The 14,640-nt window shown below is 31.2% G+C and overlaps 1 protein-coding gene across 3 annotated transcripts in view; it reads left to right on the top strand.

Moving 5' to 3' along the window:
• Window positions 1-2,308: 2,308 nt before the first annotated feature.
• LOC110998814 (hemicentin-1) overlaps window positions 2,309-14,640 on the top strand; it is a 72,020-nt gene continuing 59,688 nt past the window's right edge. For 2 of the 3 annotated variants that reach the window (XM_022267603.2, XM_045629900.1), the window contains exons 1-2: window positions 2,309-2,452; window positions 11,090-11,258. In XM_022267603.2, coding sequence (XP_022123295.2) covers window positions 11,168-11,258 — 91 coding nt within the window. In that variant the 5' untranslated portion in view covers window positions 2,309-2,452; window positions 11,090-11,167. The remainder of the gene's footprint in view (window positions 2,453-11,089; window positions 11,259-14,640) is intronic. The other variant, XM_045629903.1, reaches the window with a different exon arrangement.

Genomic DNA, 14,640 nt, shown 5'->3' with positions numbered 1-14,640 from the left:
ATGTATAAGATTAGATCATTATTGGCCAAACAGCTGGCGCAGCGTCCCGATGTGAACATATCTCCAGAGAGAAATCGGTGGTCCTGTCAGTTAAACTCGAGGGAACAATAATTCACCCAAATGTAGCACAGGGGAAAAATTTGGTGGCGTGCGTAGGTATGAACGTAGGGTGCTACGCTGCGTAGCAAAGATTGTAGACATGCTACGAGGAATAGATTACGATAAATATTTATATGATTTACAAAAGATTAGTCCCTTATCACGGAGATATTAAATTGTATACATAATTTAATATTTTAATTTCAAGGGCATCCCTAAAATAATTTGCTTTAGTGGTCGAGGGCGTGCCTTATCTCTCGAGAGCTACACAAAGCTACTCTCTGCCTAATATTACATTATTATCTTGTAATTTATTACTCTTACAAATTTTCGGTTCAATGAATCCAGCAATCCTGAGTCTACTCTGAAGTTTTTATACAAAGCCTTTGTGAAATTTGAAATACATATATTTTAATTTGATATAGAAGAAGTAATACATTAAAGTTATGGTTTTGTTTTCATAGTTTAAATTACGAAACGCCATGACTTCGGTAATGTTTACACAACACCGTGTTGTTTAAGTTGTATAACCCTTAGCAAACAAACAAATTTAATTACTCGCTGTACCCTGCCAAGATAATGTATGTATTGAGCGTTTAACTGGCACGCTCCTATCTTACGATCAAAGCTTACTGAGTAAACTATTTTGAGTTTATGTAAAACTTGTATTCAACTTTGGATGTGTTAAAATTTACAGTTAGGATAAAAAGTTATTTGTAACTAGTGTGTTAACCACTCATTCATATAGACAAAATGAAAAATGGTAAAGACTTTTTATTATTATTTTTACATGTTAGTTTATTATTGTATATTTTTTTTTCACCCTCAGGAGGCTTTTTTTTCATATTAGGATTGTCTTGAAGAAACCTCTTTATTAGAAATAAGGCCATCATTCATTGCTTAAGAACGTGTGAAACCAGTTTTGTATGTTTAAAATAACTAAGGGTATATAAATTAAGCGTTTATCAAAATTTTTTACCATTATTCCAGAGATGTTGGAAATATTTATTTCTGGTCTATATTTATATTTTTTGGATCCAAACAAAAAGTGTAAACTTTTAATTCCATGAATTTGATTAATAAAATAGTGTATTGTTATATTTTTCACTTTATATGTAAATAATAATTATTTTTATGTCATAAACTTAGCTCACAATGCAAAAGTAATCGGAATACAATCTAAATTTCCCTGTTTTAAATCTCATGCAAATTTATAATCCCAGTTATTATGGCAAAAAGGGTAAAAATTATTTCATATAAAGATAAACAACTCATTACACCGTCCCTGGAAACAAGCAAGACTCAAACATGGGAAGTTAAACATAACTTTATCTACCAGTTAAAACCAGTTTTATACTTGTCAGAATAGAAGCAACAACGGCGTAGAGCGTGTTAAACGAACTGTACTTTATTGTTTTCTGTTCGCTTTTCTTTGTATAAATCTGTATTGTTTACTTCACTGAATTTACGTCGTCAACATACAGCGCCACGAGCGATTACTAAATATTTACTCGCCAATTTTGACAAATATTTTTACATTTTTTTAGTAATTCTGCCGTCCATGGTGCTACCGCTACTAAGTTCGTAAGCCGGCATGCGTCCTTCAAGAGTTGGTACGTTCTTTTTTGAGTCTAAGTTGAATTTTATTACAAAAATTTTGATGGCAGTTGGATCCGCAAACTGGTTGCATAAACCAAGAAAAAGTTGTAAGACAATAAATGTATACTGTTAAATATAATTAATTGTATAACTCAGATCCATTTTAGTTAAGAAGTACAACATTAAACCAATGATCCCAGCATTGCCTGCCCTAGTGAATATTAGAAAGACTACAATATCTTTACGCAAGTAATAGTTGTTAATTTATAAAATATTATTAGATTTATTTAAATTATAAATATAGTACTTCAGAACAGAAATTAACAATGTTATTGAACAAATATACAATATACGAAAGTCATAAAATATTCAACACTTATTAAAGCTTTCAAAAATATAAAGAAAACATCTAAAAGCTAAACACGATTTAATATAAACATATTCTGTGTCTTTTTATTATATTAAGGAAAACCTTTCAATATTCATTAAAAATAAAAATTCTTTAGAATCGAATTGAGGAGTGAGAGGTGAATAGTCGATGAAGACCGAAAGCGAAATCTCACCTTTGAAAACCGTCGTCCAATGCCGTCTCAGTACGGGATGTCGTCTCGGCGCGGACGGTTGCGCGTCATAACTGCAAACGCGCGTTCTCCGCAATTCTTCGTGATGTGATTTGTGACATTTATAGTGTGCAAAAAAGGATAAATAAAAAAAAATTGAGTTGCTTAAATGTTTTAAGGTTGCGTTATTGTTTGTAAGTACTATAGCGTAGACAATTGAATCATTTTGTATGAAAAGACTTAGTTAAGGCTGTTTATATTATTATTAATAATAGAATTAGTAGTTGGAACTTCAAATTGTTTTATAGGAATGATTCCTGTGGTGAGATTTTTAAATACAGTAATGGTCACTGACCCATTATTATACTAATAATAATTCAGTAACAATAACAGTATTAATGATTATAACTTTAGTTCCATTGTAAAATTAAATAAAGTTTAAAGTATTTTATCTATAAAATTGAAGTCATGTATGAATAAATTTAATAAAATAAGTTATAATTAAAAATAATTATATTTACGGTGCAGCTGTTAAAATTAGACATTTCGATGAAGTTTTATTAGCAACCCACATTATTGATAACACTAAAGATAACCCTGATTACTTTTATTATTGCTTACAATATTTATTATAAAAAAAAAATATATAATAAATTATTAAAATGGCATATTCATTTCTAATGTTAAACCATCTATTTTTGCGTAAAATTTAACTGCATTACGAATATATGCTATTATTCATCGCTCGTTATGAAAGCATTCAAAAGCATAAAAATATTTGGAATCTAGTAACTGTCTTAGAGCAATGCAGGATAGTTCCTATTAACCTTTGGTTGGAAATTATTAGTTAGGCTTAGTTACTTAAGAAATTATAGCGTAAAATGTCTTCATTTATTGTTCTTCCAAATTAATTTAATTGGAGGATAATTTCTGAACTAAACCTTTTCAAACAGAGGCGATAAATTTATTAATTTGTTTTTCTTTTGTATTACTTTAAATAACATCCATCAAAATGTTTTAAAATAAATCACTGCTTTCTATATTGTTTATTAGCACACTGTCAGACAGATGTCATATCATAATAGTTGCAAAGTAACTCCGACTTTCTTCACAAACTATGAATGATATAGGACACAGATAAGATAGAATGACCATTCTATATGAAACGCTTAAGAAACCAGACCAACCAACACATGGCTGAAACCCCTCATAGAATCGTATAAAAGTGGTTCCAGTCGTGCAATAAATCTATAATACTTGTGAGTAATGCACTTACTAACCTTTAGAAGATTATTGTGAGTGCTGTATGTATCATTTCACATCTAGTTGGCTTCCAGTTCTCAGCTACTCTTAAAAAACCACTATGAAATAAGTCAAGTTAAGCTTGCTTATGCTGTCACAGATTTCATTGAAGTGAAACTACTTTATGCGCATAGGGGTAAAAATTTTTTACGGGTGAAACGTCATGAACACATGCAGCGTTGTTTTCTAAGAAAAGGGAGAGAGCGATAGAGACCAATTGAGAGAGAGTGATAAAGGGAAATCACAATTGGTTGATGTATTCGTTTAGTGGTTACGTATTAGAACTTTAGATGGCAATTCTGTCGCATAACGTCTTGTGCAGTATACGCATACTTTTTATTTATTTATTAAGCATGTATACAGTGTGTAAATAGTGTGAATATTTATAAATATATGGAGTGATCATATACTGGAATATGATATTGATGATATTCTATTGGGGCTTTTACTATAGTAATAATTAATTTACAAAGAAGTTTCACTTCTAACATGTGTACTTTGTAGGCACTTTTATTATTTCTATATTCTTTAGCCCAATAATGACTTCACAATTAAGTATTTTTATTAAATTTCAACATACAAACGAAATAATTTCAGTATGACAACATATATTTTCTTTCTAAGTATTACTTATTATTTCACCAAGTTAGTAAAGTTGAAGTCAGAAGTACTTTCGTGATTTTTATTTGGAACCTGGGTTAAATATTTATTATAAATATATAATTTATTTGATATATTGTGTTCGTGAAAGTTGTATTGTATTGTTAAAATTTCTAATAAGCGTTCCTTGGTTTATTTTGCTTCAGCCAAATAATACACATTTATAATTCGTTTTATTTGCATATATTATTGTTATTCCTATTCTAATTATTCTAATTAATTTGCTATATTTGTTTTAAATATTGTAGTATTGTTTGATGATTTGCTTTTTTTTAAAGAGTACCGAGAGTTTTTACGCCGGCTTTTTCTCTCGGCATACACCCTCTGTCTCCTTTGCCGATGAGTAGGGATGCCTACAGGTTCGAATTTAATGACGTGGAATTTAAGTGATATCTTGATGATCTTATGTTCCAAAATAAACGGATTTTTTTTTATCATTTGTACCATGGTAGAGTTAGTCTTTGCACCCATAATACAGAAGAACTGTTCTTGGCTGTAGTAGTCTGTAGCAACAATTTTGTCACAAATATATTTTGTTTTAAGTTTTTATTTATTTCAAAATATTTACCACCAGTAAATATTTGAATCTAAATTGCAATCAACACATATATTTTAGATACAACAACGTATCCATATAATATTTTTTAATACTTTAAGATTAATTTTGTTCCGTAGGCGTGTTAATGTTCAAATAATAATTACGTCTAACATAATAAATTCGTTGATAATCAACAACTCAAAAATCAGCACACACAATAACTAAAAATAAACAGTTTATATCTGAAGTCTTTGTGTATTCAAATGTAATTTGTGTATATAAAATAACGAGCTGTATATAATAAATAATCATGTGAATTTGCACTTATATTATTTTTTATTAAAAATGATTAAATATGTAATAACATATAAATATTTGATATCATAATTAGCACCTACTGAATTAATTACACTAGTATAATCAATGGGGAGTAATCCTAATTGATGTATAGCGTGTGTTATTCTGTAAGTTTATTTACAAAAAAATAAAAATGGGTTTTACTTATAATTTAACAAAAACCTATAAAAAAAGATCACAATTATTTTGAGAAATAAATTTGACTCCCAGCAGATACAATGTTTTGAACTCTATTACCCGTCAGAATGAAACTCAATTTCTTTTTTTCGAAATACGTATTTGGACACTTTAAATAGCCGTATTGACTTTGTGTCGAGGGAAGAAAATGAAAAGAAAAAATGCTTTTCCGGAACGAGGAAAAAAATTCCTAGCAACGAAATAATCGCCTCCCCTAAAGGGATTAAGAGATTTAAATTCTGCTAAATTAAGCGCTAATTATCATAGAAGTGATTATTTACCCTTAATTACGATTATAATTTTTACTTAATCGATAATTAAAATTAACGCGCAATCCTAAGCCCCTTTAATGAGTGAAGATTTTAGCGAAATCCTTCTTTTTTCGTTAAATGAAATTAGTCGAAAAAGCTGGTGCCATTAAAATAACATTAGCATAAATAAGAGAAATGCTAATCTAAGGGAAATAAATCTTTCTGAATAAATTAAAATTGTCCCGAGTGGTTTGGCTTGATTGTGCAAAATCTATTTTATGTTGTATGCTCTGTGATGAAGTATTAATATAAAGTATTGTCACTTTGTTGTTTCCAAATACTAAACAAAAAGCAAAATTAGCCCCCAGGTGGTCCCTGGTACGAAGCTGATTTTCTCTTTTCCAAAAGCTTAAATATTCCGTCATAAGTTTGTACAGATACCCCAGGAGAACAGCGTATCATTTTGTGACAAAAGTTTAACACTCTTTTATTCTAATTACACCTCAGAGAGATAACTTCGATGGGTTAGGGATGCTTAGGGACTGTCATCTAACATTCGGACAGTTTTAATATATGCATTTATTCTGATTCAATGGAATAGAAAACTGCTAAATTTGCTTGTTTGTTTGAATCATAATCATTTTATATTACTTAGATGACAAACTTATCGTTATTATTACAAATGAAACAAGATATATTTTTTTCAAAAATCAATGATCTATAAGAATGTATACACATAAGAAAACACAGGTTTAATCTTTACCAGCAATAGGTATGGGGTATGCACTAATATTACTGAGGGAAAACACGCAACCTACCAACCAATTTGTATTAAGTGGGTGGATTGAGGGTAATAAAATGTTACGTCAAAAAACTTATTTTATCACATCGATAATTAGCTATATTCAGTTCTATTTCGCGTGAATCGCCCGGACAGTTTCATATAAAAAACAAATGAAAAATGTTTATGGGCTACGTTCTGTACGATGTCAAGAAACGTAAAGATTAATTAATTCGGCACCGAGATTTCTGAATTCTCACACGGATACAATAATTGTAGAACAACAATTGACATTTAATACGATTATTTATTTGCATTCCTCTTTTGATAACTTCAAGCATGTTAAGAGCGTATACATATACTGTTTAAATAAAAATTACCTTAACCATGCTATTCTCTACGAACCAATTGCATCATATGCAATCGTAGTAGTTTTTCCTAGTAGAGGAGAGAGAGAATATACAAGAGAGACATAACAATTATAAGTGTCACTATAACCAATAATATCTAAGTAAATTTAATATTCATCTATCATTAATAATATAAGATCTCCGTAATTTTTAACTGATTTCAATTAATAAAACCTTACCAAATTTATTATATTATTACACAATTTACAATATTTTTTTAATTTATTATATTATACAATATTGTAAATCTACCATTAGATCTACTAGAGATAAAATACTTATCCTATATGATTGAGAGAACATTTATATCCAGAATATATACTCTTCATTCTTATATTATTCAAGAAATTCCACGTACATGAATTGTGCTAATGTAATTCAATTCAAAATTAACTTCAACGTCACTTTTGAACTCAAAGGGAAATATTCGCTACAACGCTCTTTCATTGCGTCGTTATAATTCTGAAAATGCCAACTGTAGCATATTTTAAAGAATTCCAGCCATTTACAAAAGATGCTGTAACTGTGTTAAACGAGCTAAAAAATGTCTATAGAATGTCTTGACTAACCATCGTTGGAGCGATGAAGTTGATTTAGGAAATATTCTTCACTTAATTTCGTTGAAATACTCAGATTTCTTATGCCGACCGAGTGAATCGGAACTTTTCACCTAGAATACTAGTTATACAATACATTTATTACATTTTACTTATAACGAGTTCTTAGCTGCACACTCAAATACATGCGCACACACACCCATGCAAACATTCATGGATACTTATAATAATTGCTGTTTGAATTATATTAGTATATTAAAAATATGAATAATAGAAACAATAAATAAATACTATAATTAATCAGAAAGCCGGTCGATTCACAGGTTGTACAGATTGTCCTTGGACATAGGCATCCTCTAAGAGCTTCCATTTCTCTCTATTTCTAATCCAACGCAACCACATAGGCAGCTGCTTTTCTCACATCATGCTCCCATCTTTTTATTTGCCTCCCTCGTTTTATTTTGACATAGCGAGGAAGGCATTCCGTAACTTTCTTCTTCCAAGTTTATCTTCTCTCATAAAGTGTCCTGACCATTTCCATTTCAAACTTTTAGTAGCACGGCATTTCTAAACTTTGTCATATCCTTTAAAGGCATACTTAATATCTTATGAGATTTGCATTTGATAAGTAAACTAAACTTACTTTGTCTTAAACTGTAATAAACACTATAAGCATATACCATATACCACTGACGAATTGTTATCTAGTTACCCAGAACACAGGGACGCCCTTGTATGTGCACTAGCGATATATGAATTTTGTCAGAACCCGTTAAGAATAAGTTTTTAATTATTTATAAAATGCAGTGAATAATAGTTATATTTCAGATATTTATAATCTTCTTTATGTTTGCTATGAACAGAAATACTCGAATATTATTTAAACCACAAGTAAGAAGACGACAAAGTGTTTCAAAAGAAGTTTTTTTAGATCTCGTAGTTACTCAGCAAAGTACATGATCGTTAGAAAAGTTTATTAATGATTCAACACAGAATCTAGCATAAATTTGAAAGTATACAACAAAACTTATCATGATTTGCTAACTAACGTCAAGAGCGTAACAAGAACCAAGTGTCATATTAAAGTCACATATTACCAAACTACTATTCAATATTAAATAAACACTCAATGACCATAATCAAAATGCTGGCGTTGCCAAAATCAATTGAATCAACCTACCTATATCCAATTCCCGATAATACAAGTTTTCTGATGACACACAATACATTCATATACGCTGACTCAGCTATTGTCTTCCCCTACCCGTATTACGATTTCAATTTATCCCTAAAATATTCCACGTGCACAAAAATGTTGGTACCAGGCTCTAAATCGACGGAATGAGGCGGAAGTACCCTAGGAAATATGGCGTAATATCACAACATATGTCTACGATGGTTATGTCAACTGGTCATCCATTCACAAAGCTAATAAAAGATTCAGCAGTACCGTTCAGCCAAAAAGGGTCTTTCCACAGCATTGGCGTCCTAACTGGGTATTTCGATGTCGATATCGAACCTTTGGGGTTATTATACGAATATTATAATTTATCTAACATATTCAAAAAGATAAACGTTTTGTTTATAAATATAAATAGATAAATCAGTGGCACTACAACCTCTTTTAGGTCGTGGCCTCAGATTTCTGAATCTGTTTCTTGAAAATTTTTAAATCTAGGCAAGTAGGTGATTAGCCTCCAGTGCCTGACACGCGTCGTCGACTTTTTGGGTCTAAGACATGTCGGCAAGGTAAGACATGTTCCTCACGATGTTTTCTTCACCGTTCGAGCAAATGTTAATGCGCACATGGAAAGAAATTCCATTGGTGCACAGCCGGCGATCAAACCTACGACCTCAGGTATGATAGTCGCACGCTGGAGCCACTAGGCCCACACTGCTCAGTTTATAAATATAGTATTTATAAAACTATTTAATATTTTATCTTTATTGCTTAAGTGTCACTTCAAGAGATAGATGCTTAAAAATATCTAACGTTATAAATTATAACATCTATATCAATTTCAAATATTTAGGGTTTATACTTAATATAAACTAAAAATAATTATATGAATATTATAATTTATTTAACATATTAAAAAAGTCAAACGTTATGTTTATAAATATAGTGTTTAAAATATTTTATTAATTCAAAACAAATAACATAATACGTAAAAATATATCTAATAACTAACCTTAAATTTTTTTTTTTTAGTGTTTAAAAAACATTTAATATTTTGTCTTTATTGCTGTAGCGCCACTCCAAGAGATAGATACTTAAAAGCATCAATACATATCTATAAGATAATTAAGAAACGTCCGAAATAATCTCTTTAAAATCTTTTGTTCATATCTTTATTAAACCGATAAAGTTAAAAGTAAATAAAATATATTTCTAAAATTGTATGGCAAAATCAAAGACGTAAGATTGAATGTTACTGAATAACATATGAGATCAAAATAGCGATTGGCAATCTCGTATTGGAAAGGTTCCCCATAGTGTACGTGAGGCGGTCAAAAACAAACTTGGCCAATAAATAAACCTATCCTTTACGAAGGCTTACCAGCGAGCTGGGATCATTTAAAATAGTTCATGTAATATGGAATATTTTATTTACAACAATCTTTTCGTTAAGGGTGGAACTATTTCCGAAACAATTCGATTTAGTGTCCTTCAAGAAAAGAGCGTACCAATTCTTAAAAGGCCGGCAACGTTCTCGCGAGCCCTCTGGCATTGAGAGTGTCTATGGGTGGCGGTATCACTTAACATCAGGTGAGCCTCCTGCCCGTTTACGCCCCATTCTATAAAAAAATGTTATGGGCATTTATTCTTTATGGCACATATTCTTAAAGGTTGAATAATATTCAGCAATGTTTAACATCTTACCCATGTTAATGTAAAGGTTCTAAGTTCAATTTACTGGACAGTAAAGGGTTGATACTCAAACTTTCCGTTCCGTTTGACCGAATGTTGTACAACATAATCGAGAAATAATTTTTTTCGTAGATTCCATTTTTATGCCATAACTTTCCGAATAGGGTCCGGATATATCCGGATATTCTGAGATTAAAGAGCTTATTTACTCATGTATGCAAAACGTTACGTCGAGCTTTGATGGAGGTTAAGTGAGTTCGACAGTTTAGATGTCTTTTAAAGCTTTTTTTACAATTGAATAATTCGTTATTATTCGATACAGAAACTTGCAGACGTATTTAAGATTTGTTTCTTCCTCAATATTTTGTACTATATAGGTACCTTTCACGTTAGCAGGTTAACTGAATAGAAAATAAGCAAAGCTATCAAAAATAATAGTATATAAACGTATTAATTTTTTGTGGAAATCGTCGAAAAATCATCGATTTCAAGCAGCGTTATATGTGTAAAAAGTAAATAATTACTGTTGATGTAATCACCAAATAAAAAGATCTTGTTACCATAGTGGTGACGTAATACTTACGGCCTCTAAAGTTAATATCAATTCTGATTATACATAAAAATTACAGATTCATCTATTCTTTAAGTGAAGAAAAAACTCGTTTTGCCACTTATAAACTAATTTTGCGATTCCATTATCATACAGAAATAAATTATAACACACATAAAGCGTTATAAGGTTTGTGTATCTGACTTAAACAGATATTCTTATATTTGTAATATTTTTGAAGAATTAATTGTTTTTAAAATCGTATGAAATGGTAAGAACAAGCATATAACAAATCATTTTACGACCTCCTTAAACTTAAGAAATAAATAAATACTTAAAATTAACGTTCGAAATATAAACTTTACAAATATTTAAGTAACTCAGATTCGAAATGCGGTGTGATACAACGAACATGAAACAGTTTAGTTATATGAGTGCGTGAAGGAATGTAACAATGTGCACCGTCAAGTGGTTTCGGTTGTTTGTGGTGCTTACTACCTGTTGGGCACAGGAGGGAGAGTGGAGTGAAGATGCAGAGGATCTTGGTAAGTTTTTAACTTATATTTTTAAGACACAATTGAAGAACTTAAGTTTTGGAGCCAGGGTTCATTGGCTTAAACTCTGGTTTTGTTGGCTTAATATACATAGTCGTAAACATCTACTCTTTGAAATAGTTATATATATTAAGATTAATTGAATGCCTCCTAACTTCAAATAAATAATATGGTTTAGTTAAAAATTTAAAACTCTTTGGTGACGCAACCTTTTAAAAACTGGGCATCAGATTTCTGTTTATTTTTATGAGCATTTATCAATATTATAGGCAAGCCGGTAATCAGCCACCTGTGCCATTAAATTTTTGGGTCCAAAACAAGCCGGTTTTCTTCACCGTTCGAATGTTAAATACGCACATAGAAAGAAAGTATATTGGGATTGAAACCTACGACCGGTTTGGATGAGAGTTGCACGCTGAATCCACTAGGCCAACACGTGTTATATAATACACATACTTATTTCGGTACAGAGATATTAAAAAGTAAATATGTCAAAGACCGCGGTCCTGTGGGAACCAGAGTTCCAACCCAGAAGTTAAGGGGTTGTCAGGCATTTGTCTTAATTACTCTTAACTAGCGCCTCGTGACTCAGTTATTTGCTCTATTGTTTCTCTTATTTTATTCTCTCATTAGAGTCTCAACGGTATACGAGTATAATTCTCTAGTAATAAGACAAAGGTAATTAAAGTTGTTGCAATCCTTTATGGTTGAAATATCTTATTCGCATTGTTAGGGGTAAATGTTGATAATATAGTTATATGATATGAAATATTAAACAGTATCTAGTTCTGTGAGTCCCGATACGGCAAACACATTTTTATTTTGTGGTTATGAAACAGGTTGGCCATATGTATGTTTCACTAAAAAACTATCAATCTCGCTGGGAGTGGAGCTCCAATGTGCAAGTGGAGAATTTAATTTTTACGTTACTAAGAAATTCCACCAGTATCACTTCGACGTCCGCCGTTCCACAACAGCGCGTTTTTTAAGGTAGTTTTTGCTTCGCACCACCATTTTGTGGAACCAGCTGCCCACTCAATTCGACTTAGGGTCCTTCAAGAAAAGAGCGTACCAATTCTTAAAAGGCCGGCAACGCATTCACGAACCCTCAGGCATTGAGAGTGTTCATGGGCGGCGGTATCACTTAACATCAGGTGAGCCTCCTACCCGTTTGCCCCCTGTTCTAGAAAAACCAACTAAATCTTATGTTTAAATATGACTTGTAAACGTTTTGTCATATAATGATCGTTATAGTACTATATTATTATTAAAATATGGATTGGAAGAATGAAAATGATGTAATATAATAAATGTAAGGCTTCATTAAATAAATAAAAAGAAAACAAAGGGTACTAAAATATCATAGTTTATGGCCTACAGTCAGATCTACCGATTACAAAAATATTCATAAAAATATTCTTTACCTTACAAGGATACGATTAGATAATAATATATTTATTAAAGAAGTAATATCTCAATATCATAAGTAAAACCCGGAGTTTATAATAACTAATTGATCTAATCTTGTATTGGCGATCAAATTAAACAAAATCGAATCCAGTCAAGTGGGAATTACAATAGCTATTAAACGCGATTGCTACGAAAATTAATTTGGGGTGTACGTCGATATGTCCAGTTCCCTTTATTCCATGGTTTCCGGATTTTTATTGTAAAATTTGTGTTGATACGTAACAAATTGCTCACTTTAATTGGCAACCCGGTAAATGATGAATTGAGTAATTTTTGTTACAGTTGAAAGAATCATAAATGTTTCCAAAATATAATATGATCGCTTTTGGAGCTTGCCTGTCAATTAAAAGTTATTGTGAATCGTAAATCTCTTCTGAAAAATATGACATATTATTCAAAAAAATATGTTTAAAAGAAGTGGATTCATTGAAATTTACTAAAAAACTAATTAGGCATATCTTTTTTTCAAGTTGTAAATGCACGAGTGTCTTTTGAATATACCGTGATTTCTCCTAACCTATTTACGGATCTTGACCCAGTAGACCTGGAACCTTTCATCTCTTCGGGAGAGACCCTTTCAAATGGACAAGTACAAACTGGTCCAATCTTCAGCAACATACATTCTTTACGTTTAAACATAAATATAAAAAGGACGAATTATTTTACAATTGCCCAATATATGAAAGATTTTCAGATTGAAATTTAAAGTATAATAACTCTGTTTAGTAGTTGTTGCACTTAAAAGTTAAAACTGAATACAAATAGTTAGCAAAGTTGTTAAAGAAACAGAAAACTTAAACCACATTGTTAGCGTCTTGATTCAAAAGAACAGTCAAGTTTGATTTCGCTGTCGGCAAAAAAGTTGGATCCAATTAAAAAGTGCTCATGCATAGGAACTCTACTTCGGTTTTATTGGAGCGATTAATTTTATTGCGAAAATTTCTGGACAGCGAAACGAATGGAAAATCGGCAGCGGACGTAGCTTCACCGAACGACCTTTTGTGGTTGTACGATGGATGGGCTTGTTCGGTAAAAATCTAATCAAATAGCAAGCACCCGGAAAAGTATTCACCATTCGATTATTGCCAACGTGACAAATGAATGTGTGAGCTTTAATCAGCTCAATCAAGGATATGGTGAGACTGCGGAAATTTAATTGACGAATTCGTATTGATAGTAGCTACCCAATATTTTCAGCAAACTACAATGATGGATCAATCGATTGAATTGTTAATTTATTATTATATAATCGTTAATTTAATAACACGATGTTTCTAATACGAACAGCAAAAAAACGACAGGTTGAATAAATCTTAATATATATATTTCTTGTGTGCGTGTGTATGTGACTGAACTCCTCCTAAACGACTGGACCGATTTAGACGAAATTTTTTGTGTGTGTTCAAGGGGATCTGGGAATGGTTTAGATTCACAATTTTGTCCGCTGAACAATGTTTTTTTTAATTAATTTTCAATTTATTTGTTGTTGTTGATTTTGGAATGTTTTACATTGGATCCGACAGACGGCGCTACCATCGCAGTGTCAAATTTTAAATTATATTCGAATTTTAATTTTAGTCTGTCCCGAAATTTAAAAAAAGTTTTGTTATCATTGTGTTATATCGTGTGTGACCATGTGCTGGATCGTTAGATATTGTCATAACATTTGAATAATAATTTTCATCAAAATGGCTTATTAAAAATTGAAATTTTGAAATTAAAGACGTGTAGACAGGACAACGTCTGTCGGATCCGCTAGTAATGTTATAAATTTACATCTGTGTAAGTGTAATTTTAATGATTAGTACTCGTACGAGCCAAGCCTGTACATTTTGCTCACTCAAGCTTTTTTAGTTTTATAAGAGTGGCGATTTCCTAAACCGTCGGATTTATACTACTACTA

The sequence above is a fragment of the Pieris rapae genome, chromosome 1, assembly GCF_905147795.1.
Source record: "Pieris rapae chromosome 1, ilPieRapa1.1, whole genome shotgun sequence".
Lineage (NCBI taxonomy): Eukaryota > Metazoa > Arthropoda > Insecta > Lepidoptera > Pieridae > Pieris > Pieris rapae.
This window is presented reverse-complemented; position numbering and strand designations above follow the sequence as displayed.